Raw genomic sequence first — 26,647 nt, forward strand, 5'->3', positions numbered from 1 at the left:
TTTAACTATTAACGTAAAATTTGGCTTACTTTAACAATTTCATCTGCAAACATTTTCGCATATGACATGGAAATATGAATGACATCATATTTCCAAAATATTCAAATAAATAGGACAGATGATTTGCAAAATAATAATGTACAATGAGTTTTATCATTCATCATCAATTAAATATCAATTCAATAATTAAAATGAGGTCAATGGATTTATTTTTACATCATTCTTCATAAGTTAAGTACTCTCTCTGGTTTAAAATGTGTGCAGGTCATTGCCTAATAAAAGTAGTATGATAAAAGCCGTAGGCTAAACATTTTTGAATAAAGTATAGAAATAATATAGAAAAATATAGAGATGATAAATAACAGAACAAAAATATAAAATACACACATTTTTTTTACATCTGCCTGTACATCAACCTTCAAGGTAATCATGGTACTGGAGTGCAGCATCTTTGAGCTTGACATCACTGTGAGATACCTTCTTATTTATTTTTTCATTGTATATGAGACTTTTTCACTAGCTGTTCGGTAACAATGCAGACGGCAGTGCAAGTTCCATTGTGCTTAAAACTAGTCCTTTATATCTAACATCTCATTTGTATTCTGTCTTAATGGACTGAATAATTTGTGTATGGATATCTTAGTAACACAATTGTGTCCTCTGTTCTGCAGATAAGAGCTGTTTTGAGTCGCTCTTTAAACACAAAGTCATGCATGAGATCATGCAACAATTTGCTGTGTCCCATGTTGACTCCCCAGGACAGCAGGAGGGTGCCAGCATGCTTTCCACAGAGTAAGTGAAGGTGTCATTGCAGTCATATTATGGTTCCAGGTCTATCAGACCATCCAAAGGCATACGATTAACTAAAAACTTCAGATTTATGTCTCAAAATTTAAAGTGAATGATCAACTCTTACGTATTCTGTCAACAAAGACAAAAAACATCTTTAGGTTAATTTCCCCATGCCTCTAAAACAGGAAATGTATTTCAAATCTGTTCAATCGGAGTGGATCAGCTTAAGGAAATATAATGCAAACAGCTTTAATCAGCACCCTCTAGCAACAGACTGGCAGAATGTAGGTCAGCATGTAACTTGTAGGGTCTGAGGGGAGCAGAACATGTTTATGAACTGCCATCTGCTAGAGCAACTAACGGACATCCACTGCCCATAATCCAACCTCCCAGAACAGCATCCAGACAGATTATGACCTCGCCAATGCCTGGAAGACCATCAGCCAAACCTAATGAACCTGTCATGCTGTTTGATTGGAACGCCATAGTGTTTGACCTGCATATTGTTCCTCATATGTGAGTTTGTTAAAGAACTGTCTGTTATTATTGTAGGTATACCTACCCTTCCATGGATCAGCTCTCAGAAACCCTCCCTATGGTTCTCAAGTATTTTGGGTAAATCTTAAATGCTTAAAACTGTTAAGTTCAACTCTTATTTTGTAACATTCAAGTAGTCTGGATCCAAATGCTTGCTCTTTTTCCATCACAGTCTGAAGAGTGTGATTGGAATGGTGGTTGGCGCTAGAGCCAGCATCCTTGCTTGTTTTGCAGTGAGTTTCATATAATTTCCCTCTCAGTTGCATTTTGAATTGCTTTAAATAGCTTGGATTGCAATTCTGCAACTTTGGCTACAAAGCATTTTGCAATGTTATTCTGCTGATTACTATCACAAGGTGTTAAATCACAGGATTGTTTCCATTTGGTAATTTATTTTGCCATTAATTATTGATTTTCACATGTGTCTCTTAAATTTAAAACATCCAGACATGGTGGAAGGTCTTGTTCTGATTGATTTGAGTATGCAGGCAGAGAGTTTAATGCACTGGGCAGCACAAAAGATATAAAACTGATTTTATTTTTAATTTTATTTTATGATAGATTTGCAGTCACAAAAGATTTGAAATGACTGCATTATTTAACTAATTTGCATGAGTTTATATATAAGTTCAAAGCCCTGCCATTGCACAAATCCTCACTAAAGTGTTACACTCTCCGAAGATTACAAGCATGTTCTCCCTGATACAGCCATTTCACACCTGTTTGGAAAGGTGAGAACTGAGGAAATCTGTAAATAATTTGACTGATTAATAATGAGCTTTTGATATGATTTAGAATCTTGAGATTGAGAGACCAGTACAAGGAGGAAATGTAAATGCATGCAAACGTCAGTAAGTCCGACCCGATGACAGTAAGCATACAAGATTTTGACAAGTGCCTAGACCAGTGCTTTCCAAACCTGTCTAGTAGGACCCCCTGCCCTGCACCTTTTGTAAGTCTCCCTTATCTAACACACCCGATTCAACTCATCCGTTCATTAGTAGAGACTGCACAAACTAAATTGGGAGTGTCTGATAAGGGACACATGGGGGTTCTCCAGGACAGGTTTAGGAACCACTGGCCTAGACCTTAAAATTGTGCTTCAATCAGTGATTTGTCTTCATGACAGGTGTCCAGCTTTGTTGATAGTGGTTGATAATTCTCCAGCTGTGGATGCTGTGGTGAGAACTGCTATTTCTTTATTATCTTAAATATGTTAATATCTTAAAATATGTTATCTTATATGACTCCCATAGAAATTTAATGTTACTCGACGGTGATTGGTTTCAACAATTTCCCCATAATTAACTATAAACTGTAAATAAATTGAAACCAAAGCAGTGTGCAAAGCAGTAATATAATGATTATATAAACATTTCACAGGTTGCCAGCAACTCCAGAATGAACCCAACAACAGCATCATTTCTCAAGGTCAGTGACCTTACCATCCTTTGCATTCACTCAAACACATTTAATTTACTAATTGCAGCTAATTTGATATCCCAGCATTTCGTTGTTATCTTTGTTCCAAAGTGTTTTTATTTTGTCAAACATGAGGCATATAATACAATACAGGTAGACATCTTTTTCCTTACTTAGATAACATCCCTACCCGCAACAATTTCCCCACTGCACGGTTATGCATTTAAGCTTTCTGAGATATATATATATATATATATATATATATATATATATATATATATATATATATATATATATAATTATCATTATTTTTTATCACTCCTCTGAGATAACTGAGGGGTCCATCTTCTTTATCTGATCTAAAACAGGTTGCCAAGTATTAAGTAATATAAAACTTTGGTACAGCCTCTTATAGAGTGCCATATTTTTTCTATGGTCATATAATGTAGTAGGTCCTTAAATTAAGCCATTGCTTAAAGATTGGAGGGGATTTTTCTTTCCTCTTGAGTAGTATTAAAGGTGCAATAGGAGGTCTTAGAAAAGGCTAACATTAGCCTGATAGCACTGAAAGCGAACCACCCTGACGTTTCCATGGAGAGCAGCTCTGGAGCAGAGCACAGTTTCTCGGCCCTCACGCATTCCGTCGAGCTGTCCTGCTGAACACCTCGTCAAAATAATACCACTGTGAAAATCAGAATGGAACTCAGCTGACGGTTGGACTTGAAGTGACAGAATTTGAACCTGAAAGCTGATGCTCCTCTGATTAGATAATGTTCATCATTGGTATTTATCACAAGGGAAATTTGACACATGGGATACATTAGAGATGGCCCCCACATCAAACAAATACTGAACATAAGTAAAAGACTTGGCACTAGTTTAAATAAATGAAACTGTGGTTTCAATATCTGTTTCATTACTTACAATATACAATATGTAATATTTTATAATGATTATGTTAAATGAATAAGGTTCTATGATGCTTACACTTGTCTGTGAGAACGTATGTATCTTAAAATGGGGCGTGTGTATGATTGTGTTGGAGAGTTTTCTGATGAGAATGAATGTTTGGCTCAAATTTTTTTTTTTATTGCATATTTCTGTACTTGTAATATCTAACAGTACTGTAAAATACTGACAGTATTTTTAGTTAAGTCAACAATGTAGTCTACAGAACATTTGATATAGAATCTAAATCAGTGGTTGTGCATCTTTCGGTCCCATCTTACATTATATTAATGAGCAAGGAAAATATGAAGAACAAACATATGATGTCTAAAGTCAAAGCATAAGGATAAGCAAATGCCTTTTAATAAGAAAGAAACATTTCTTGCATTTTCCAGAATTAAATATAAACAGTAGCAACTTGGCAAAATAAAAATGGAATCACTGTCACTTCTTTTATCAGTATTTCAGAATATGTTACTTAACAAAGATACAAAAATGTATTTTAACAGCATTTTACCTAATGTACTGTATATTTTTAAAAAAACGATGATGTGTATTCCTTTAAGGAGAATGTATTTTATCGTCGAAGCCAGGCAATTATTTTTTTATATATATTTTTTGAAGTCAACATCTTAAATGTAACATTTCCTTACTTTTAATATTTGTCCCCATCCATCCATCAGAAATCCTGTTGTACCATAAAGTCCTTGAGTCTGAACTAACATTGTTCCCCCCACAAGCCATCTCAATATGAGTTATTGTGCTGACGTTCATTCTTAAATCATTTGAAATGATTTCTCATCATCAACAGTGAATGATTCCTTTCTATGCTATGCATCATCCCTGTCACTGTCAAATGTGATGTACAGACTAAAAAAGTGAGCCTATAAGGATGCCATAAAAGAGATTGTGGTGAATTAGTTAGTTAACAATCTCATTGAGCTCATAGTATTGCTCCAGATCTGCAAATATATCATTTGGATTCCTGCAGGAGAGGTTGCAGAAGCAGGCATTGATCCACATGTATTTCCAAGAAAAAACTGAACCATCTGGACACTCAAACTCCACCTCGATGGTCTTAGACTTGTATGGGATGCAGCAGCGCTCATCGCTACAGACTCCACAGTATTTGGGCCAATACGCCTTCTTACTGATGCAGCCTGAGATGGTGAAGTTCTGAAACTCTGGTTCACGGTAGATGTTCAGGCATTTTTTACCTGGCTGAGTGACAGATATGGCAATCAATACATCTATCCATCCATCAGTGACAATAATTTGACAGTCAATCAATCAATTCATCTAACAATCAATTCATTTGCTGTCTTCCTATTTCTGTGTGTGTGTGTGTGTGTGTGTGTGTGTGTGCGTGCGTGTGTGTCTGTCTGTCTGTCTGTCTGTCTATCTATCTATCTATCAATGATAATGATATGACAATCAATCAATCAATCAATTCATCAAACAATCCATCCATCTGCTGTCTTCCTATCTCTCTCTGTGTCTGTCTGTCTGTCTTCCTATCTCTGTCTGTGTGTGTGTGTGTGTGTGTCTGTCTGTCTGTCTGTATCTGTCTGTGTGTGTGTGTGTGTGTGTGTGTGTGTGTGTCTATCCATCTGTCTGTCTCTCTCTGTGTGTGTGTGTGTGTGTGTGTGTGTCTGTCTGTCTGTCTGTCTGTCTATCTATCTATCTATGAAAATATTATGACAGTCAATTCATCAAACAATCCATCCATCTGCTGTCTTCCTATCTCTGTCTGTCTCTCTCTCTGTGTGTGTGTGTATGCGTGTGTGCGCGTGTCTGTCTCTCTGTGTGTGTGTGTGTGTGTGTGTGTGTGTGTGTCTGTCTGTCTGTCTGTCTATCTATCTATCTATGAAAATATTATGACAGTCAATTCATCAAACAATCCATCCATCTGCTGTCTTCCTATCTCTGTCTGTCTCTCTCTCTGTGTGTGTGCGCGTGTGTGTCTGTCTGTCTGTCTGTCTGTCAGTCAATCAATCAATCAATCAATCAATCAATCTATCTATCTATCTATCTATCTATCTATCTATCTATCTATCTATCTATCTATCTATCTATCTATCTATCTATCTATCTATCAGTCTATCAGTCTATCTATCTATTAGATAGATTCAAAATATCTATGATATTTATTATTCTTACTTAATATATAATTAAAATAAATGGGAAACATGATGGGTGTGCAAATGAAATAGAACAGAAATAAACCAGAGACAGAATCAATTCTTACTCTAAAGTGCTTGGTGATGTCCACCTCACAGGGTCGGAGGTTACACAGTCGAGACACTTTCTCCATCACACAGCCAGGGTTGTCATTAGAGATGCGCTGTGATATGCCCCGCCCACAGGTCTTTGAGCAGGGACTCCACGGGGTAGTCTGGGTAATGCAATTTTTAGGCCAAATATCATTAGTGATGAGAGACACTGAAAAAGACATAAAGAAGAGGAGTAATTCATCAGTGATAAAGAACTAAAACAATGCACGGTCACCAGAAGATGCTATAGATATTTACCACCGCATGGCTCACCATCCTCATGAGCATGTCTGGGGTTGGTCTTACGTGGTTTACGGGGCTCTTCGCAGATCCATTTCTCACAACACTGGCCTGGGATCTTCACTCGCTTGGGGGACTGACACCAGACCCGGGGAGGCAGGGACTTCGTGCAAAGTGACACACATCCAATCGCCCCATTCACACACAGACAGCGGTACTTACAATTGGGTTGGAAGCTTTGGCCATTACGGTAAATAACACCGTTATACTCACAGCCTGTTCCCATAACATCTGAAACAAAGAAGTCTGGATATTCATACTGACAACTAAAAGATTCTGTGACAGTTTTGTGCCCGAGTACCAATTTGACACAGAATATGAAAAGAATTATATATTGTATGTAATTTGTTGGTACTGAACATGATTGGTCTAGTAATAGTATATACATAAAATGCTAAATTTACATTTTCTCTAGTGGCTTATGTGTATATGCATTAATATGAATTATATTCAAGTTATTTTATTTTATTTTACAATTTATTAGGTAATTCAACTGAAAGTCACATTTACACAAAATAAAAGTTTATTTATAGTATTTTAACTATCCCACTGTAAAGGAACACATAAGGTCACTTACATGCACACACTCCCTTTTCGTACCTCGGCTTGTCCGCACTGTAGTCACAGTAAAGTCCTTTATGATAGTCACAGGTATCTCTCTCATTACAGGTCTCCCCCACCTGCTTGGCACAGGCCTTGCAGCAGTCACATCCATCGGTCAACAGGCTGACCCCGTGTGGGCAAACAGGGGCATTCTTAGGGCACTTACAAGGCCACTGGCAGTATCGATTTCGGTTACGAGGGTCCAAATCTGTGGTCGCAAGAGGAGAGTCTGTGGAGTTGTGGGAACTGGCCTGTGTGGGAGAAAGGAGAGGAAAATGAAGAAGATATGCCAACTTTAGCCACTTTGGGGCAACAGAGAGTGTGCTTTGAAATTACATTGAAATGGGACCCTTTGAATAGACTTCTAAGACCTTCATTGCAGAGGATGCATTGGATTAGTTTCTAATCTGAACAAGCACATGATCCCTTTTACAGTGTAATTACACCAAATGTGCTTTCCAAAACTGATTGCTGATTTTAATAGATATACAAACAGAACGATATGAAACATTTTTGTGACATAACGTTTTGATTTGAATAAAATCAATACTGCCTGAGTTGTATGGCATCGCCTAAGTTTTGGTCCTCAAAGTATCTTTCGTTTTCTCTTTCCATCAGACCGGGTTTCTTTCAACGGTGGATCAAATGTAACAACAGTGAAATGGAGTGGAACAACAACGTATTGCAGAAGCGGAGAAAGGCTCTCAGCGGATCCGCTCCACTCGAATGTGTGATCCAGTCCGGAGTTTTCCGTCTGTGAATTGTTTAATTCTGATAAGTGACGCTTGATTCTTTATTTCAATGGCGGAGAAATTATTTGATTTGACAGAAACATATATATATATATATATATATATATATATATATATATATATATATATATATATATATATGTTGATTTAAATATATATATATATATATATATATATATATATATATATATATATATATATATATATATATATATATATTGTGAGGCATAATTTATTAATATTAATAATTTGATAATCGATATTCAGCATACAATAGCACTTTTGTTAGTGTGATGAATGTCACCAAATTTGGTAAAATAAGTACAAACAACAACAACAAAAGATTATAATAAATACATAATATAGAAACTGCGTTAGGCTGTGTGTGTGTGTGTGTGTGTGTGTGTTACAATCTACTGAACACTTCCTAGACTTGATTTCCGAGCATTAATTAGTATAAAATCGCTCAAACTCATGACTTCTGGCATATGATGCACCAATAGATAATTGTTTTGCTTTATTGTCACCATGCCATTGATTGTCAGAATTGGAACACAGTATTATTTAGGTTTTCTTTTGATGCATTTGTAGGCTGTAAAGAATTTACACGTAGGTTATGACATGATACAGTTTTTCAGTCTCCACATAGAGATACAGTCTCCAACTCATCATTACTTTAACTGCTTGAAAGGGCAGCTTACAACAAATATTCTTGCTTTCCTTTACTTTTCCTTGAAACAGTCTGCCTTCAGTTGCGTGATTTTTTTTTTTTTTTTTTTAATTCAAATTCAAATACTGTATTCAATTAACGATATGATAAGACTCACCTGGTGCAAACTGGCTATCGAAAGAATCCACGACAGGGGTCTCCACATTACTATATACCTGAAAGAAATGCATTGAAACAAGAAATGTTGTTTGCTACAGGTAGAATCCACAAGCGTTCCCTCGTGGCTTCCACACCGCGCTCGTGATGTGTCGGTCAACGTTACTGGACTTCAGTAAGTCAGTCTGTCAGATTTAGAGGGAGTTTGCTGGATGTTCAGTCTTCAAGGGGGAGGAAGCAAAATCAAACGTCTGAATGATTTAGAAAGCGACATTTTCCTACCGTTTGTCGATCTTATCAAATCACCAACAGAGGATTTCTCACGTCTCAGTTACGTCTCGGCAGTGGCATAATTACTACATGACATAAAATTAACGCAAGCCATTAATTCCGGGACTTTACTCACTCGTAAGAGGATTTCTTTAGAGTGACCTTCGGTCAAAGAATCAAAGAATCTGATGAAAGATTTTTAATCATAAATGCTGGGTTGTTTCAACCAAACTTTGGGTCAAATATGGACTAACCAAACCATTGGGTTACATTTTTACATTACATTTTTTAACCCAAAAGTTGGGTTAGACCAAATTTGACCCATAGTTAGATTGAAATAACCCAGCATTTTTTAGAGTGTAAATGTAGTCAATATATAATTTTTTATAAGCAGAATACAAGAGAAGAGGCAGTCATAATTTAAATCCATCGTTCATTTATTACTTATATTGATTTAACTGCTTGACATTTGGACACAAATCATTCCAGAGATCAGCAGGAATTCTAGATAAGAGCAGTTGGACAGAGAACTGTGTGTCCTTAAATAATTTCTTCCTGTAGAGCTGTCATGGAGGTGAAAATGTATGTTTAAGTGAGCAGACATTGTTGTGATTTAATAATACTTTTAAATCCTACCTAAATTTTACTGATAAAATCTACTGTACACTTTAAAACCATGAATTTCTGGCAACCACAGCTGCTGTGCAGCTTTCTTTTTTGCCATAATTTAACATTTTTACAGTACTTGAATCTACTACAGAAAACTGACCAATTGAAATATACTCACATTAATCTTTTCTAAACTAGATTTGAAAAATAAACTTTATTAACAATATATTTTTAATTTAATTTTAAATGGCAAGCATAGAATTGAATTTTGAAACTGTTTTGTGTGATGCGTTCATATTCTGCCAAAAACCTTGAATCATATGCTATGTTGCGCTTTAGGTTTCCACTCTTCACAAATTGATACGTACGCCTGGGCAGCCTGCGACTGATGAACTAAACAGAAGAACAGTATATTCTAAATTCCTGTATCACAGACTTAAAAAAAAAATCACTGGAAAACCTTTCATATTTCAACCCTTAACGTGCAACTTTGTTTCATAGTTCATGTAGAAATTATATTTTAAAAAAAAGTCTTACAAAATACCACATTATGAGAAAAATGCTCTGACATTGACTTTTGCTGAAAGTTCAATTGTCCAGACAGCTGGAACAGAATAGACTAGACAAAGAGGAAAGGCTTCTTATAATCTCTAGGAATAAAGTGATAATTAGCATCGCAGAATAGCCCTCAGTTGGTGACACAAGGCTGTTGCAGCATCTGGAAACTTGCTGAAATGATTACTCCTATGTCCTCCTGGCAGCTTTGGTCAGTTCCTATTCCATGTGACATTATGATGTCTTTGTTTTAATGTGTAATCACCTGATTAATTATTAATGAAGATATTTAAATACTCTAACAATATTTGAAGCATTTTGTTTCTAAATGTCAAAAGTGAAGAACAACAACCCAAAAGTGTTTTCAATGCAATTTATTGTTTAGGTTCTACCATGATTCCTAATCAAAATGATTAATAATAGAAATAGAATAGAAATATCAATAGAAACTCCACAATTATATAGTGCAAAGATTGCTTCTGGAACAAGCAATTACAAGAAAATCTGAACATTCTGAGACTAATTGTAAGCATCTTTCTCAGATTTAGGTTTGCTTGGTGTCAGAGAGAAGCTTGGGTCTGGGATTGACTTTGGCACTTGGGTTGGATTTTGAATACCTCCAGAATCTCCCACTGAAGTCTCACAGGAGAATTTAGCTGTGAAGTCAAAAGTCAAAGTCAGGTCTAAAAGTACAACCAACCCACTGTTATCTTCCAATCTCTAAATGCGGTACTAACCGGTAGAGGTGCTCAAAGTCGGCACATATTGAGACCAGAAGGAACATTGAGGACTCTGGAGGTTCTTGCGGTTACTGAGTGTAAAGGACAGCTCCTTATAGCCCCGTCCACCCTGGTGAGCCATGAACTGAGGCCATGGGGGTAAGAACTTACTGAAGGATGTCCTAGATGCTGCAAGAGGCAGGTTGGGGTTGCTGTGGAGAGCAGAGGAGAGATGGACATGGCTGTGCAATATTCAATAAAGTCGAATTTTCAATTAAAATGTTATAACTCAGTGTTCTGATGACAAATGCTAGATTTCTTCAATCATTTGGTTGTTTTAAAGGGATAGTTTACCAAAAAAGGAAATTCTGTCATCATTTGCTCATACTATGTCATCCGAAATCCTTGAAAATGCTAATTTAATAAATATCTTAATTTGTGTTGCAATGTGAGTAAATGATGACAGAAGTTTCATTTTTGAGTGAACTCTCCCTTCAAACTTGCTTTTTTCTTACAATTGACCAGACTGACGCTCAGATCTGCCTTCATCCAATCAACAACTGATGTACAGAATCAAATCCTGCCCTAAATTTCACTTAAACATAAGGAAAATAAAAACATTACATAACGTAAAAAAAAAATACAACTGAAAAGGTTGATAAATACCCAGACTTTATGAAGTTTGCCATGTAGTTCATGATCTGCAAGGCAAGCGTTCTCTCTTTGGAGATGAAGAGATCATGCATTTCTGAGGCAAGAGGAACTCCAAAGAGGTACTGCACATCCATCGGCACTGACAGATCAGCACTGTGAAAAAATGTATTTAGCGTACAGAGATTCTCATTAAATGTGATAGATTTTATTATGTGTGTTGCCATGAGTTATGTGAAATCAAGTATGATAATAAGCTTTTGGAATGAGAGGCACCTGTTGTAGGCAGAGTCCTCAGGCAGGTGGTACATGTGAACACTGGACCGTGTGTTGGCTGCCCAGAATTCAGCCATGTCCACAGCTGGACAGATGATGAAGAGATCTCTGCAGAAATAAATGTGCATAATATGGCTGCATCATGCATGGCAAGGTGCAAGCTGCATTTTAAAGTTTTAATAACAACACAGGAGTTTTATCACATTATGGTTCATTTAACATGGTTTAATTCTGCCCCGATTGTCGCTTTCTGTGGTTGCCACAGTGTTGAAACAAAAAGAAATGAAACAATGGCAAAAAGAGGATCAGGAAATGATCCTGGATCTAAACTTGGTTTTATCGGGTTCTGTGTGTACTATTCTAGTTTTAGGTCTCTTTCTTGTTTATGATGCTATGCTGCTGTATGTGCAGCAGGTCATTACTCATTCGGATTGTATTTTGTCTGACACTAGTGATTATGTGGACAGCCAGCTTGTCCTCTTTCTCAACTTCATTCAGAGCTCCTGACAATTCAGAGAAAGAAGCAGGTATTAATAATTACACATAATATCAAAAAGAAAATGAAACTGCCCTTCAAAGATGAGCTAAACACTAAAGACTGAATTTCGTATCTTTAAAACTAGTTTAATCACAGAAATATATATATATATATATTTAACCTTATTGTAGCAGAAATGTAATTCTACTCATTTATGTACTACTAATGCATTTAAAATATTTAGGTTGTGTTTCCAAAACTGAAGAATGTAGTATTTGCAGATATGATCTGGTAATCACAAACGGCAATAAATTAGAGGGAGAAGGCTGAGCTTTTTGTTAAATGAACTCTTGACTCTCAAGTGTACATGCTAGCCCGCTGAACTCATATTTTCCAGACACGCTTTGAATAAAATTCAGAACACTAATGTTTGACAGAAACTGAGCTCAAGAAGGTTGCATCCGTCATGCATCAAGTATCATTCAGAGCTAGATCACTTCAGTCATTACCTATGAAGTAGATAAATATATTACTTAAAATCCATCAAATTACCATTAAAACATCAGTGCATTTTTGTACAGATTTTTTAGTTTTCTTCTTACAACATTAGTTATTCCCATCCAATATATAAACTTCACTGTTAAAACGTCATGAAATTGTTCTCAGATTACTGATAAGTGACAGTTTTTACTTAGGACTGTTTTAAACTCACACTTGAGTACATTTCAGTCAGAGACCTATATATACCATTTCCTTCCTCTTTGTCACAAACAAAGCTGCCTCCACACCCTCAGTGAACGCAAGACAAGAATTCAAGCACAGGGCCCTACCCTAAGGCTCAAAATGATTTCAGCTCTGGATCCCTCGGTATTCCAGACCACTTAACCTTTTCTCAAGGGTCTGAACAAACAAAATCATTGACTTACAGAAACGGCAGCTGTGAACACATTGAGAGAGGAAATCTATTGTTCATTCTGGCATCGAACTAAAGAATTGCAACTAAGCTGTTAAATCAGATTAAAACTGTCTTTTTAACATTGCATTTAAATTGCATAAACCCAGAAAGATTTTACTTCTCAAAGAAATCATTCTGGCCTCTTTGGGAGCACAGCACTTCTTCTTTAAAAGAAGTCTTTCACTCACCAAAATTCGATTTATTTGATAGATAATACAGTAAAACAGTTATCTTGTGAAATTTTATTACAAAGTAACTCTTCTTTATTTTAATATATTTTTTTAAATGTAATTTATTCCTATAATGGCAAAGCTTAATGTTAAGCAGCCATTACTCAAGTCTTCAGTGATGTATTCTAATATGCTGATCTAGCGATTGATAATACATTTATTCTAATATTAATATATAATATTATTCCTCGATAATACGTTTTGTGCAAATGTTTTTGTTTTCCACAATTCTTTGATGAATAGAAAAGTTCTAAAGAATAGCCTTTTCTCTTCTTTTTTTTTTTAAATATCTTGCAAGAATGTTTTAATTGTAACTTCAAATGAATGCATCATTGCTAAAAATGTTAATTTCTTTCAATAAATAAACAAATGAATCAATCTTAGACCGATTTTGCTTGGTAGTGCAACTTTGGTATCTGGGAGGTATATGCTTTCCATCCAACATTCTTGTAATGAAAACAAAAAAAAAAATGTCCTTTTGTTCTGTATGACCTTCCACCTCTTACCTCGTAGCATTTTCCAGTGCACGAGAGAACACATTGTATCCCGAGGGTGTGGGGGAGTGTTGCATAGAGTAGAACCAGGTCGCGGCCTCCTTCACGAAAGCATTAGCATCATCTCCTCCCAGAGAGTTCGACAGGGCTGCGTAAAACGCTGTCTTGCTGTCAGCCCTTCCCTGAAGCTGCTCGAAATTCTTCTCATATAAAATAAACACAAAAGCACCAATAAGAGAATGGAAGTAGTTGTTCTCTAACCACACCCAGCTTTAATTCTTACACTATCTTTTAGGTGCTTTGCTCTCGCTCATTTCTCAGTCTGATATATTTTTTGTCCTGACCTTGATGTCCTTGGCTCTGCTGATGAGGCCGTCTTCAAATGATGTCCCTAGAAGTAATTCAGCTTTGTGGAAGTTTCCGGACAGAAGGGCTACAGAAGGCTTTTCCCGAACTACAGTTCCATCAACCACTGGTGACCAGGCCTGCAGGGGACCACTCACTGCTAACAACTACACAGAAAAAACACCCCAAAGATGTTGCGCAACAAAAATAATGATCGTTTTTGACAGTTATGTGCATTTTCTTCTCAAATGTAACCCCTTGTACCTTGGTCTGGGCAGCATTGATGGTCTGAGCTGGTTTACTCCTCAGGCAGGTCAGCAGCTGTGAAATATCAGAGGCCGAGCAGCCAAGTTCTCTAGCCAGAGATGCAGTTTGAGCCTGGGCTTTAGACATACTTGTTACAACAGCTGGAGAAAACACCGATCCACCCTAGAAGCAGACAACAGAATTGTTAAACACTGCATATGACCACTTAAAAGGGATCCTTTTCCGAACCATGATGAAGTATTTTCATCTAGACCTCATTTATTGTGTTTTTTTATTCGTTTGTTTTTTTACTTTCAAGACACTTGTTACTCCGTTTGAGAATTGAGAGAGAATTTAGAGCTGTAAGACTCAAATGTCAAGGAGACGAACACATTTTATATTAATCTATTATGGTTCCAAAACATTTCAAAACATAAAATCACAAAACCATGAGTGGTTTTCTTTGCATACCACTGCTATTTATACACCTGTTTACCAGAAGCTGTGCATTTCTTCCATATATAGAGCATTCCTGAATTAATTTGCATGCGATTATAAAGCCGTTTCATTTCAGCACTTCCTATTTTTGCTTATTGTGAAGTGGAAAGTGTGGTGAGACACACAGCTTCCCCGTTTACTCAGGCCATGCCCTTATACTCTCATCAGTGGGAAGTTGTACAACAGAACAATAACAGAATCTTTAAGAAAGGGAGATTGTCTGGGTTTGGAAAGACATCTGATGGCTGATTGGATGTGGTAAATTTGTAGGAATAGACCCGACAATGGGAGCCACTCTGGCCGGCCAAAGAACCCTGGAGGATTTCAAACAAGCTCGTACTAATGAAGACCTTCCACCAAGAGGTACGAAAATGCTGAGCTCTGTTCAAGTGACTGGTTTCAAGTGACGTTCCGAGTTATTGTAGGCTGATGGCACATCGTTTCAATCATTTACAGATGTTGTGGTGTGTGAAGAGACTCAAACTGTATTAATACTTAAGCATATGTCGGTTCTCCGTGTACACATAATGTGCAGTGTTAGCTGTGGTTTGTCCTTGAAATGAAATAATATTCGATAGAATAAGCGGAACTTCTCCATTCTGGCAAAAACAAATTAATTTAGAGTTCGACCTAAAAAAAACGTGAAATCTCTAAAATTGGACACAAGCGCACAACACTGGCTTGTAACACCCTTGACTTAATAGTAACAAACAAGGAAGTTTGTTTTTCTTTTTAGTCATCATTCTTGAATTAAATGATCAAGTTAAAATGCTAGCTCAAAGGCTTAAGGAATATATTCGAAGTACTTCCTAGCATTGCAACTTAAGTAGTAATAATTAATACTAAATGACTTCCTAATACAACTGCGCAAATATACAGGTTTGTTTCATTCGCAAGAACCAAAGAGCTAAGTTATCTTTGACATAAAAAACAACTAACATACATAAACATTATGAACATATATATATATATATTTTCTGTTTTAGTGGATGAGAATGACACAGCAGTAGTGTTGGATAACTACCCTCCTCCTGATATCTGCGAGCCTATATTTCGAACGGGAGATTGGCTGAAAATAGTGTCGGAGTAAGTATTATCATCACATATTTCTAGAATAGTTTTTAACACTGTATGCTAACAGTATGCTGTTATGGCTTACAAGATTACTCAAGATATGCTACAACAAATAGGTTTTTTTCTTTCCTCCTTCCTTCGAAAACACAAAAAACCCCAGCAATTTTGTGAAATATTATTACAATTTGAAATACCTTTATATTTATATTAATATAATTAAAAATGTAATTTCTTCATGTGATCGTAAGCTTAATTCTCAGCAGTCATTAGTTTTCATTGCCATTCTAGAAACATCTAAATATATAAATATAGAGAGAGAGTTTGTATGATTGAAGTGTTAGTATGTTATTAAACTATATTTGCCCTCATTAACATTGACAGTTGTTGGGTGTAATGTGTGAATGCACAACCGGGCTCGAATCCTTGAAGCCGTGTTAACTTCTGCTGTTTAACGTATACAGAAAACTGCTTTTCACGAAATAGAAATATGTTGGTTTTTGATCATTATAAACTTTAAAAGTACACACTGTCCACATGCATTTTTACACATGCATTAAGTCTCCCTTTCTTTCAGGGAAGGGTACTGGTGGAAGGTCTACTCGGTCAACACTAAGGAAGTGAACTATATACCACACTGTCACGCCACAAAAGTCTACCATGGGTAGGTTCTGACTCGCCAACTAAACTAGCTACTTCTCATTTAGATTCCACTAGTTATTTAATGCTCTCTAAGTGTTAATGGAAACATTCTTGCCGGTCTCAGCTGGCTGTTTGAAACTGTGACCAGACCAAAAGCTGAGGAACTGCTGCAACTCCCAGGAAACCGAGTGGGGTCATTTCTGATCAGAGAGAGCACAAAAGGTCAGAATACACATTTAAAAGGAACATTATACTTTAGACTATTGCCAAACAGCCAGAGCTTCAGTTCTGGTCCATATTTCAGCCTATTCTGGATGACAACCGCCCACTTAAAATTGTCTGACAGACAGAGTTTTATAAATAGGCCAATTTAAGGGTCTTCTAAATAATCTGTTGGTTTATACAGTAATATGGCTGATGTTACAATCATGTTGCTTGCATTTTTGTAGGTATGTACACCTTATCTGTGCGCCACAGAAAAATTAAGCATTATCGAATAGTTCGAATGCCAAACAACTGGTACTTCATCTCTCCACGTCTCACATTTCAATGTCTGGAAGATCTGGTCAACCACTATTCTGGTAAATAAAAACAAAACAAAAATAAAAACAAATAAAAAATGACTATTACTACTAAATAATAATAATAGAAAAAAAACACTACTCTGGTAAACCAAAAAACAAGCAGTTTTATCGGTTTGATGCAGATTTTTCCCTCTTGCTCTGGTTCAGATATAGCAGATGGACTGTGCTGTGTTCTAACTGGCCCATGCCTGACCGCCTGTGAAACACCCCTGAGTAAGATCACAAAAACACCTAAGGAGAGAAAAGCTTTTGACTGGAGAGCAGTGAACAGGTAATACAATCAATAACAGCCACTCAAATTTTGTTCCCTACACTACCGCTCAAATGTATAGGGTCAGTAATATTTTCATGTTTTTGAAAGTAGTCATCTATGCTCACCAAAGCTGCATTTATGGACCAAAACACAGCAGAAACTGTTATATTGTGAAAGTGATTCAAATTTACTGTTGATGAGTTATGAATCAAAAGTTCTAATGAACAGCATTTAATTTTTTACTGAATAAAAGTTTTAATTTATTTGGGGAGAAAAACCTATTGACCTATTGAATGGTAGTGTATATTTAACAATTTTGCTTTTTGTTTCTCCACCAAAACTGAAATTAATTTATTTGATAAGTGTTTGAACTATCATATGAACACGAAAGCATTTTTTTAAAAAGTATTTTCAGACAACATCTATAATACTAATGCACTTTTCCTTGCTCAGCTCGGAGCTCGTCCAACAGAGCACAAGCCCTTCAGGGGTCAGCTATGGGGTTCAGAACAGTGTCTCTTCCTACCTGTCTTTGCTGGGACAGCAAGAGAAGCCAGAGAAAAAGAGATTTAGCGTGAAGAAGAGGTGGAGGTCTGTCTACATGACACAAAACCACCAGCTTGACAGTTTGGCTACTGTGGAAGACAACTATGAGGAGGTGCTTTGATAAATCCCAGCTGATTCGTTCCAGGAGCTCAAAAGCTGATCGAAGGATATATAAAGGCATTGTGTGTGGACTGGAAATAGACAGACTTTTTGTCAGAGAATCATCTGAAACATTTAAAACAGTTCCTCAAGCAAAGCATGTGTTTATTTAAACCTAGGCTTACGAAACTTTGAGGCTGAATGTTTTAAGACGCTTGTGCAACCTTGTATCATTATTTTTAGACTGGCGAACGTTGCTCTTTCTGCAAATGTGACTACAGACATGTGACATAAAACAGTTGTGTAATGTCACCAGCAGTGGGACTTAAGAGTTCTGTTCTTACCATTAGTAAAGCTCGGCGGAAAAGTGATGAAGCTGACGGTGAGGTAAGATGAAGACTCGCAATGTCGGCACCGTTTCTCTCTGCCCCTACAGTGACTTTAGTGGGGTCTCCTCCGAAAAGAGCAATGTTCTTCTGAACCCATCCCAGAGCAGCTGCCTGGTCCTGCAACCCATAATTCCCCGGCAGAGCACTGGAATCTACACAGATTCAACAGAATTCAATTCACCATCAGGCATATCCAAATGTGTTTTCCACACATATATTAAATGGCAATAAAGCTCATTCTGATTCTGAAAGCTGTGATGCAAGAAGATTCGAAATAAATGACTGAAAAATCAAGAAATAAATATATATTTTTTATGTTTAATAACGTATTCACACCTCCACAGAGGTTTGGCTGGGAAATACCATTGTCACAAACAATTCAAGAAATGTAAGGAAGCCAGTCACACTTCTGCACAGCTTTCACTGTGTGTTGTTTTTGGCTGGAAAATGAAAGCTCATCCTGGCAGACCACTCAAAGGCCTCCTTTTCATACTTAAGTAGGAGAAAAGAATCTGAATATTTTAACAACTACTGTGGGGAATGGAACTTCTCACATGAACATTACATAACTATATTCCATAACCATATCCATTCCTTTTTTTTTTCTTTTTGGAATTCCATTTTATGGAATAAAGTATCACATTTTTGCAAAATGTCATTTCGTTCTAACCCGACAGAGCTTCCAGGACACAGTTTAATTCTAGTGTAGGATATATAATAAAAAAATATGGTCATGCAGAATAAAGGATTAATACCTGCTGTGTAAGTACTAATAAACAACCAGTATGCTAGTAATATGCAACTAGTTAATAGTGAGAACTGGTCCTGAAACCAAAATGTATTTTATTATTATTTTTTTTTTCATTTAATTTATTTATGCATTTAGCAGATGCTTTTATCCAATGCGACTTACAGTATTTTATTTTATTAAGCAAGGATGCATTAAACTGTTTAAAGGTGAACTTTGAACTTTCTTTTCATCACAGAATCCAGAAAACTATGTTTCACGGTTTCCACAAAAACATTAAGCAGCTCAACTGCTTTCAACTTTGATAATAAGAATTCTTCCTTCAGCAGCAAATCAGCGTATGAGAAAGATTTCTGAAGGATCGTGTGACTCTGAAGACTGGAGTAGTGGCTACAGAAAGTTTAGATTTGCCATTACATTTAAAATATATTTAAAATAGAAGACATTTGTGGGGCTGGTTAGAGTCATTATATCAAGTTGTATATATGAACACTTTCATGTTTATATGTGTTTGTGTGTTTTTGGGAACCTGCACTGAGGAAACCGAAAGCGGCCACCCTGAAACTGGCTGTCACTACAATTATGTTGCCAACAGCAGCGAGGTAAGACCCATCTAAGAGACCCGATCCAGAGTTGTGGAAGAACACCAGAACCGGAGAGTTCTTTCCCTGTGGCAAAACAGAAAAAGTGTACTATGAATACCAATAACAGCATTTACACCACCGTCAGCAGATACAGTGGTTTATGAAAGCAGTATTAACATACGCAAAAGCCCGTGAGAATGAGAACTGAGAAAAAAGAACAAAGTTAGTTGTAACATTACATTAGTGTATTTATTATATTGTTCAGAAATCTGGGGCCAGTAAAAAAATATATATATATTTTACCGACTGGAAACATCTGAATAGTAGTGTACATGTATATATAAATAAAATAATTTATTTATTTATTTATATATGTATCTATGCTTGTTTTGAGCTCATGTGGGTCTTACCACACTACTAGCAACAAACACATTGAGGTACAGACAGTCTTCACTGGAGGTGGAGTCACCGGGATCACCAGGTTGAAGACAGCTGGATCTAAAACAGTTATGATAAAACAAACCAGATCACACTCCGGAAAAGTGACTTTACTAATTCTGCAGTAAGCCAGCCAGTCAACTTTATGGGATACACGTATGTTAATTCACATTCTGCAAATACAGTTGCCCACCGAGAAAACGTGGCATTCCAGGTACCGGTCCAGTCAGCTGGCAGCGGAGGGCTGAAGCGGAGCTCTCCGACTGGTGGACGAGCGTAAGGGACACCCAGGAAATAGGTTACACGCTTGCTATCTGAGCCAGTTATGGGTTTCACCTCGCTCTCTCCGAGAAGTGTCCCGTGATCAGGAATGGAAACAGAAGTCAACTCTGGTCGTAAACCTATAAAGAAATGTTTGGACATCTGTGTTGTCGGGGTGAAAGAGATCAGACGCTCTGAATAAACTGAAGAATGTTTTGTGGTGCCACCTGTCCTGACGTAAACCGCCCGAGCAGGCTCTTTGGTGACTAGGAAGCAGCGCTGGCCGCTGGTTGTAGAAAGGCAGGTGTGTGTGTCTGGATACATCACACATCTCATGGCTGACTCTCTGCTATCAACAGACACAGCTGAACAGGACTCACTCTCCTCACAGGCTACAGAAGAGCAAAAAGTTATCAGAAGACAAGGATAACCACATACTATCTGTACTGTAAATTGCAAAAAACTAAATATGTTATTCTTATTATTATTACTAATTCACTTAAAATGTAATTAATATTATTTATGAATGGATTGTATATTATTTCAGCCTTTCTATCACGGGAATAAATCACATTTTAAAACACATTCAAATAGAACCGATATTTTAAATTGTGACAATATCTCAAAATAATACTCTTTATACTGTATTTTTGATTAAACATATGCAGCTTTGGTGAGCATAAGAAATGCAATATTTATTCAGATCGAAAGCAAACTGCATGTTGCTACATCAAATTGCTCTGTGTTCAGCATGTAACGTGTGGATCGAACACATCAGCTTCCTGTAAAAGTTCTGAGTAAAAAAAACAAAAACCACAACAAAGTTAGAAACATTACCAGATAGACACCAGTCTCTGACTTTATCCAGATCGTCTGCTATATCTCTGCTTATGTGGACGATGTCAAAAGCTGATACAGATGAATCCACCTTGACAGAGCTGGCGTCCAATTGCTTCCAGTTCTTCAAATCAGCTGCTTGCAAAGAAGCAATAAAATCAAGAATGAAGTGTGAAAATTACATAAATGACTGAATTAAATTACTATCTAGTAATACAAAATAATACATTTGTTAGGAAACAGTAAGGTATTATTTATTTAAGAGACTCTTACCGTTCTTTGAGGGAGAGCGGAGACTAAATGGTGGACACACACTGGGATTCTTTATCCATTGGTTTACTACAGAGATAAACAAATCTGATGTTGAGAGTCATTTATACTTCAAAAAGTCACATAATGGGAATTCTCCATTTATTGAAATACACAGAGTTCGAAAAGGCACATGGATTTCAGATATACCTGGCTTTTCATACCAGCCGAAGGGATAGACTTCAGTCTGCACTTTGGATGGAGAGCAGTCCTGAATCCTCCAGTTAGTATCGTCATTCTCACCACACGTCTGGATACCCAGACTATTCAGAGTTAGACACAACACATCTGATCCTGTACAAACGCAAAACAGAGACCAACTGTGAGTGGCTTCATTCAACAGATCACACATCACATACATATGCTTTGAGTGAATGTGAACCAAGATGAGTTGTGTATTACGAGACTCGTCTGAGTGAAAAGGTTCTTGCGTACTAGGTACACCTGAATCTCGGACATATCCTATGCCACGGCAGCATGGATCTTCATCACATCGCCTCTCACACTCAAAAAACCTGCTCAAAAAATTAAAACGGCATTATGCATGGAGGAAACAAATAAACTGAGATGGAAACAAATTTGTTGGTTTTCCACTCACCCTTCTGTAATAGATTTACTGGACAGACTGACTCGACTGCGTACAGAGTAGGACACCATCTTCTTAAAAGGAACACGACCGTAGAAACTCTTCACACTTCCTAAAAGAGAAACTGCACGAGGGAAAGAAAGTGATGTCAGAACTTGATCAAAAGCTCTTTGGCGCAATAGGTTGGTAAAAAGACAGTGGAACATTTATACAAATACAAACTTCCAAGTGTGCTTTTGGGCACACTTTTATTGTAAATTCTAGATCATTATATCTGCTAAAAGTGAAAAAAAGCTTAGTAGCTTTAGTAGCATGGATCGCATAAATGCTAGTAGAAAATCACTAAATTGCTACAAAATGTGATACCATTGTGTGTAACTTCATGTGAATTTTAAATGAGTGAGTGTGAGAACGATCTGAATTTTGGCTGGTGGGATTTCCATTAGATTTCACACTTAAGGGGTCATGAAACAACAATTTCTGAGATGTCAACAGATAAGATTGGCACTTTTGACAGCAGCAGAAGCATTTAGCAGCTGTGAAATATCAAGACATCAGACTTTACCATAGACCACAGTCATGAATCTGCATTTGTCCAATATAGTATAATATATAGTGTACAGTATATGTGATTATCTGAGGAATGGGGTATGACAACAAAATAACTTTTGAGTTATTGTGTTTTCATTATTTCAAATGCAATGGAACTAAATAATTAAAATAACCATACTTTTGAATCATAAATTAAATCATCACTTAATTGTAGTGAAAGCATGGCCTTTTTGTGTATAAATGACTCACCGTTCTTCTGGTATGCATTCTGAGGTCTCTGTGTCATCACTAAACTGCACGCCTGCCTGAGAGGTTTGTCATACGCCCCACATACACGCGTGTCAGGATACAATGCACATGCAAAATACAGAGGGCCTTCATCACGAATGTCGGATACGTGACAGAGTTGTTCTTCTCCGCAGCCTGAAACCCAAATCCCATATTCACAGATCAGAATGTGAAAGATTCTTGCACTGCACAGACATGTAAGTACTAAATACAGTACTAGTAAGTACTGTATTTAGGTGTAAGCAAATAGCTTCTCATGAGGCTATTGCATCTTACGTTTCAGGCACCACAGCTGTGCCTCCTGGAAAGTGTATTGGTGTTTAAAGATCCAGTAAAGCTGACTGGGAAGTTCCCTCTCTGGGTCGACTTGTACATCACTGTCCTCCAGAACACCAAATATCTCCTTTATTGAGTCTAAATGGACAGAAGATCAATTTAGAAAGAAAAAAAATAACATTTAAATATATATTTTACAATTTAATTTGAAAAAGTGCAATTTACTTTTAAGCACAAAAAATGCTTTAACAAGTACATATATATTTGTAAAACTAGTTTGGCTTTATTTCATTCATTCATACCAGAAAGTGTACTTTTGGAATCTTCTAAAACAGCTGATCCAATGCAAGCCGAGGGAGTTTTCGGACGCGTGTTCATATCAGACTCTGAAGATGTAAATTATAACCATTAGACTATACAAGAATAAAAGCTAGATCATAATTCCTTTAAATATATGCTTTTGTTTATGACAGGCTTTTAAAATGGTTTATTAGTGGCATGCAGACTATTTCCAAACCTTTCCAAAGGTAGATACGTTGGAAGCTAAAGAGAGTTTCCTGGTAGCCTGTTTTATTTTTGCTGGATGCCGGTAAGGCTGCATCATCTACAAGAAATGTTAATTTCCATTACAATGCCCATCATACTGTATATAAGACATACAATTGAATTTCAAAATCAGTCAGAGAGTGTAAAATCTCTAAATGTTTGAGTTTATAACACGGGTACCAAGAGGGGGAAAAAAACACCAGAATGAAGCAATACAGAGCAACCACTGGAAACTAAACATTTGATAAAGGTCAAATAACCGCTGAACCAAGTTGTGCAAGTTCTAGACAACATTTAAACATATTTGTGCACAGTCTAAAACTGCTTGTTATGAAATCTGGAGTGTGTACGTATACAAAGATTCATACTGATGGTAAAGTTCTGTCCGCCAAAGTTGAAAGTGAAACGTTTCAGTTGTTTGCTGTATTGGATACCAGCACCACAGATGCGGCTGGAGGAGGCCACGCCCCTCGCATCCCAGTCTGCCTCACTGCACTGCAGCACTGAAGGAGCGCTCAGGAGCCCACACATGATAGAGCCTGCACGACACGAAACAAGCCATTTAACAACATTAAACACAGATGTGATACATACAGCTAAAAAGATTGTCAAAAGACATAGTCAAAGAAATGTGTGGCCACGTGCCCTCCCCAGTTTGAATAAGCATGACACGACTTATTTTGTATTGTAGTGATTGCTACATTTGCTTGTAATGAGTGAAAGTGCCTCTGACCTCCATCGAGGACATTCTGGTTAAGGATGAATCCATCACAGCAGCTCTCACGACTGCAAGAGTTGACGCAGAAGCGATGGACGTCAGCCAGAGTAGTTCCATGCGCATCAAACACAAGTGTCCGATACACTCCAGAACCGGTCTTACGGAAACTCAGCTTCTCAAAACTCTTCGGGCCTGCTGTGCTGAATTCATGACCTTTCAGAAGATGAAGAGTGGAGAGTAAAAGAGAAAGGAAGAAGAAGAGATGTTATTTAAATCATGGGCAAGAAACGCAAGTGCATCTAAATGCTTTTGGGCCACCCAAAAATAACCAGACACTGGGAAATCTGTTCCTGAGAGAAGTCAAAAAATATCAAGTCATTCATCTCATAAAAGAACAAGTTTCAGGAATGTTTTTATTACAATTTGCTTTATTCTTGTGTCCACAGATGACTAAACCACTTTGTTAAAATCATTACTTACAAACCACAAATGAATCTTTGGGACTGGAGTTCAATTATGTATCTTGATAATATTTTATTGTAATATGCTCTTTCCCTTTTAGAAAAGTTAATTCTCTATTCAGACAAACTCAAACTCTCATGATATTGTATGCATCGCCACGTTTTATTGCTATGTGTAACCAATAAGGGGTCCAGGTGACTCACAATAACTAACCAAACCGAGAACATTTGGGATTTAATGATTTATCTGATAATCTTACCTTTCTTTCTCAGCACAATCAGACCAGGTTCATCTGCTTTTATTTTCAGAACACAGTTGAGAGTTTGGAACATTTCCGCACCATCATTTCCCAAAAACCCTTTGCTCTGCAATGCCAAACAAACCACAAGACTCTTTTTAGCAATAATCATGACACTTTTCACTAGACCAAAAAAAAAAAAGACTCAATGCCAAATTATAACACTTAAATATCCTTCATACTTGTTCAGAGGTCCTGCATTCAACATTATCCACACTTGTGCTATACAGTTCACAGAAAGTTTTCTCTTTATCCCTGAAAATAGCCAGATGTTGGCATGAATCTTCCAGGGCACAATCTAACAGAGAGGGATGTGATCAACATTAGTTATTAAAAGTCTGAGTGTACATCTGGCTAATTCAAGTACAGGTGCACAACTGCAATATATAACAGTGTAACTCACCAAGCACACACTTCCTGAGCTGTTTCTCCTTTGGCTGGGTTGAAGACTCAGAGCTCAGTATTTCAGCACTCTCAGATTTAAGCAGCAGGGAGGAAGAGGCAACCACCGCAAACTTTTCCATTACTGCAGACACACAAAGAATGATATACTGAGCATACATACATTAAGTCAGATATTGTTTGTCCTTTCATATTGATAAAGATTTGCCCATTTATAAGCACCGTTGAACTGATACTTTAGCAAGGCTTGTGGAAGGTACATTCGAATTGTAGCTCACTAGGGGGACTTGGTTCTATTGATTGAATGGAAGCAGTTTTAAAAGCAAAACTGCAGACAACTGTAAGAAAGGGACAGGGTTTAAGTGGACCAAATGATTGGAGAAGTTCAGCATATGTGACCAAAGAGAACAGGTTTCTCCAGAAGATCGAATTATGATATTTTGTTTAAATAAAGAGGTCAAAAACTTTTAAAATAATTAAACAAATTCATGGATGAATCACTCACAATGGCTATGTTTACAGGCACACTTTTTGGTTCAATCAGACTGAATTCATTACGATTGACGAATCTGATTGTAGTGTACATGAACGGTAAAAGTGATCCGGTTATTGTGCGCGTTTATATGTCACAAGCTTCAAATTGGATTTTTTTTTTTAGACATGCGCACACTGCTCAAATAGTGAAAGTGAAAAGTGAAAGTGACATAGATAATATTGAGTTTCTCACTGTTTGCACATAACCATTCTCCTACATGGTTTCTTTATTTGTTTTTAACAGCAGAATTATTATATACACCTTTATGGATAAATAAACATAAAAACCGCTGTGCTGCTCATATTTATCATGCGAGAAAAAAATGCCCATGCCCAAAACGGGTTGTCTGTGGATGAGTATCAAAAACAAGGCTGTCCTGCTCAACTTCACAGTTTCAGAGTGTAATGAGAGTTTTATAATGACAGGACACGCATTTATACAACA

At 36.9% G+C, this 26,647-nt stretch overlaps 3 protein-coding genes and 1 pseudogene across 7 annotated transcripts in view; 2 read left to right on the top strand and 2 right to left on the bottom strand.

The window, feature by feature from the left end:
* Positions 1 to 429: 429 nt before the first annotated feature.
* Positions 430 to 3,604, top strand: LOC113099591 (protein NDRG1-like; annotated as a pseudogene).
* A 1,000-nt stretch (positions 3,605 to 4,604) lies between these two features.
* On the bottom strand, positions 4,605 to 8,633 carry LOC113099602 (WNT1-inducible-signaling pathway protein 1-like). Of its 3 annotated transcripts, none has more exons than XM_026264470.1 (5): positions 8,455 to 8,633; positions 6,850 to 7,126; positions 6,246 to 6,503; positions 5,948 to 6,141; positions 4,605 to 4,920 (listed from the first exon to the last, which is right to left on the bottom strand). In XM_026264470.1, exons 1-5 carry the CDS (start codon positions 8,500 to 8,502, stop codon positions 4,621 to 4,623), a joined length of 1,077 nt encoding a protein of 358 aa, XP_026120255.1. In that variant the 5' UTR covers positions 8,503 to 8,633; the 3' UTR covers positions 4,605 to 4,620. The 3 variants fall into 3 exon arrangements, with proteins under 3 accessions (XP_026120255.1, XP_026120254.1, XP_026120257.1); XM_026264469.1 differs by having other exon boundaries at positions 6,231 to 6,503; XM_026264472.1 differs by lacking the exon at positions 8,455 to 8,633 and having other exon boundaries at positions 6,231 to 6,503; positions 6,873 to 7,099.
* Positions 8,634 to 10,246: 1,613 nt separating this feature from the next.
* The window catches only part of tg (thyroglobulin), a 28,093-nt gene continuing 11,692 nt past the window's right edge, over positions 10,247 to 26,647 (bottom strand). The window contains exons 23-48 of one of the 3 annotated variants that reach the window (XM_026264461.1): positions 25,670 to 25,792; positions 25,449 to 25,564; positions 25,228 to 25,333; positions 24,522 to 24,719; positions 24,157 to 24,327; positions 23,760 to 23,846; positions 23,545 to 23,628; positions 23,243 to 23,380; positions 22,928 to 23,101; positions 22,139 to 22,250; positions 21,985 to 22,055; positions 21,691 to 21,834; positions 21,505 to 21,570; positions 21,232 to 21,366; positions 20,622 to 20,786; positions 20,327 to 20,534; positions 20,106 to 20,193; positions 19,641 to 19,779; positions 18,319 to 18,515; positions 14,300 to 14,464; positions 14,035 to 14,202; positions 13,703 to 13,890; positions 11,534 to 11,641; positions 11,273 to 11,413; positions 10,625 to 10,818; positions 10,247 to 10,543 (exon numbers count right to left, since the gene is read on the bottom strand). In XM_026264461.1, the coding sequence (XP_026120246.1) occupies positions 10,407 to 10,543; positions 10,625 to 10,818; positions 11,273 to 11,413; positions 11,534 to 11,641; positions 13,703 to 13,890; positions 14,035 to 14,202; positions 14,300 to 14,464; positions 18,319 to 18,515; positions 19,641 to 19,779; positions 20,106 to 20,193; positions 20,327 to 20,534; positions 20,622 to 20,786; positions 21,232 to 21,366; positions 21,505 to 21,570; positions 21,691 to 21,834; positions 21,985 to 22,055; positions 22,139 to 22,250; positions 22,928 to 23,101; positions 23,243 to 23,380; positions 23,545 to 23,628; positions 23,760 to 23,846; positions 24,157 to 24,327; positions 24,522 to 24,719; positions 25,228 to 25,333; positions 25,449 to 25,564; positions 25,670 to 25,792 (3,623 nt within the window). In that variant the 3' untranslated portion in view covers positions 10,247 to 10,406. Of the gene's footprint in view, positions 10,544 to 10,624; positions 10,819 to 11,272; positions 11,414 to 11,533; positions 11,642 to 13,702; positions 13,891 to 14,034; positions 14,203 to 14,299; positions 14,465 to 18,318; positions 18,516 to 19,640; positions 19,780 to 20,105; positions 20,194 to 20,326; positions 20,535 to 20,621; positions 20,787 to 21,231; positions 21,367 to 21,504; positions 21,571 to 21,690; positions 21,835 to 21,942; positions 22,056 to 22,138; positions 22,251 to 22,927; positions 23,102 to 23,242; positions 23,381 to 23,544; positions 23,629 to 23,759; positions 23,847 to 24,156; positions 24,328 to 24,521; positions 24,720 to 25,227; positions 25,334 to 25,448; positions 25,565 to 25,669; positions 25,793 to 26,647 lie in introns of all 3 variants that reach the window. The other 2 variants (XM_026264460.1, XM_026264459.1) reach the window with 2 other exon arrangements.
* LOC113099596 (src-like-adapter) lies at positions 14,511 to 18,658 on the top strand. The gene is made up of 7 exons (XM_026264462.1): positions 14,511 to 15,142; positions 15,766 to 15,865; positions 16,428 to 16,514; positions 16,617 to 16,714; positions 16,942 to 17,073; positions 17,224 to 17,347; positions 17,783 to 18,658. The coding sequence occupies exons 1-7, from the start codon at positions 15,064 to 15,066 to the stop codon at positions 17,994 to 17,996; spliced, it is 834 nt and encodes a 277-aa protein (XP_026120247.1). The 5' UTR covers positions 14,511 to 15,063; the 3' UTR covers positions 17,997 to 18,658.

The sequence above is a fragment of the Carassius auratus genome, unplaced genomic scaffold (genome assembly GCF_003368295.1).
Source record: "Carassius auratus strain Wakin unplaced genomic scaffold, ASM336829v1 scaf_tig00216980, whole genome shotgun sequence".
Lineage (NCBI taxonomy): Eukaryota > Metazoa > Chordata > Actinopteri > Cypriniformes > Cyprinidae > Carassius > Carassius auratus.

What these genes read in the sequence shown, in the direction of transcription:
- LOC113099602 (XM_026264469.1), bottom strand. Translation starts at nt 8,502, where the DNA reads ATGTGGAGACCCCTGTCGTGGATTCTTTCGATAGCCAGTTTGCACCAG. An exon ending in CGAAAAGGGAGTGTGTGCAT is followed by an intron (nt 6,504 to 6,849) that starts GTAAGTGACCTT and finishes TCTTTGTTTCAG; the next exon opens with ATGTTATGGGAACAGGCTGT. An exon ending in GGATGGTGAGCCATGCGGTG is followed by an intron (nt 6,142 to 6,230) that starts GTAAATATCTAT and finishes TGTCTTTTTCAG; the next exon opens with TGTCTCTCATCACTAATGAT.
- LOC113099596 (XM_026264462.1), top strand. Translation starts at nt 15,064, where the DNA reads ATGGGAGCCACTCTGGCCGGCCAAAGAACCCTGGAGGATTTCAAACAA. An exon ending in TGGCTGAAAATAGTGTCGGA is followed by an intron (nt 15,866 to 16,427) that starts GTAAGTATTATC and finishes CCTTTCTTTCAG; the next exon opens with GGAAGGGTACTGGTGGAAGG. An exon ending in GATCAGAGAGAGCACAAAAG is followed by an intron (nt 16,715 to 16,941) that starts GTCAGAATACAC and finishes GCATTTTTGTAG; the next exon opens with GTATGTACACCTTATCTGTG.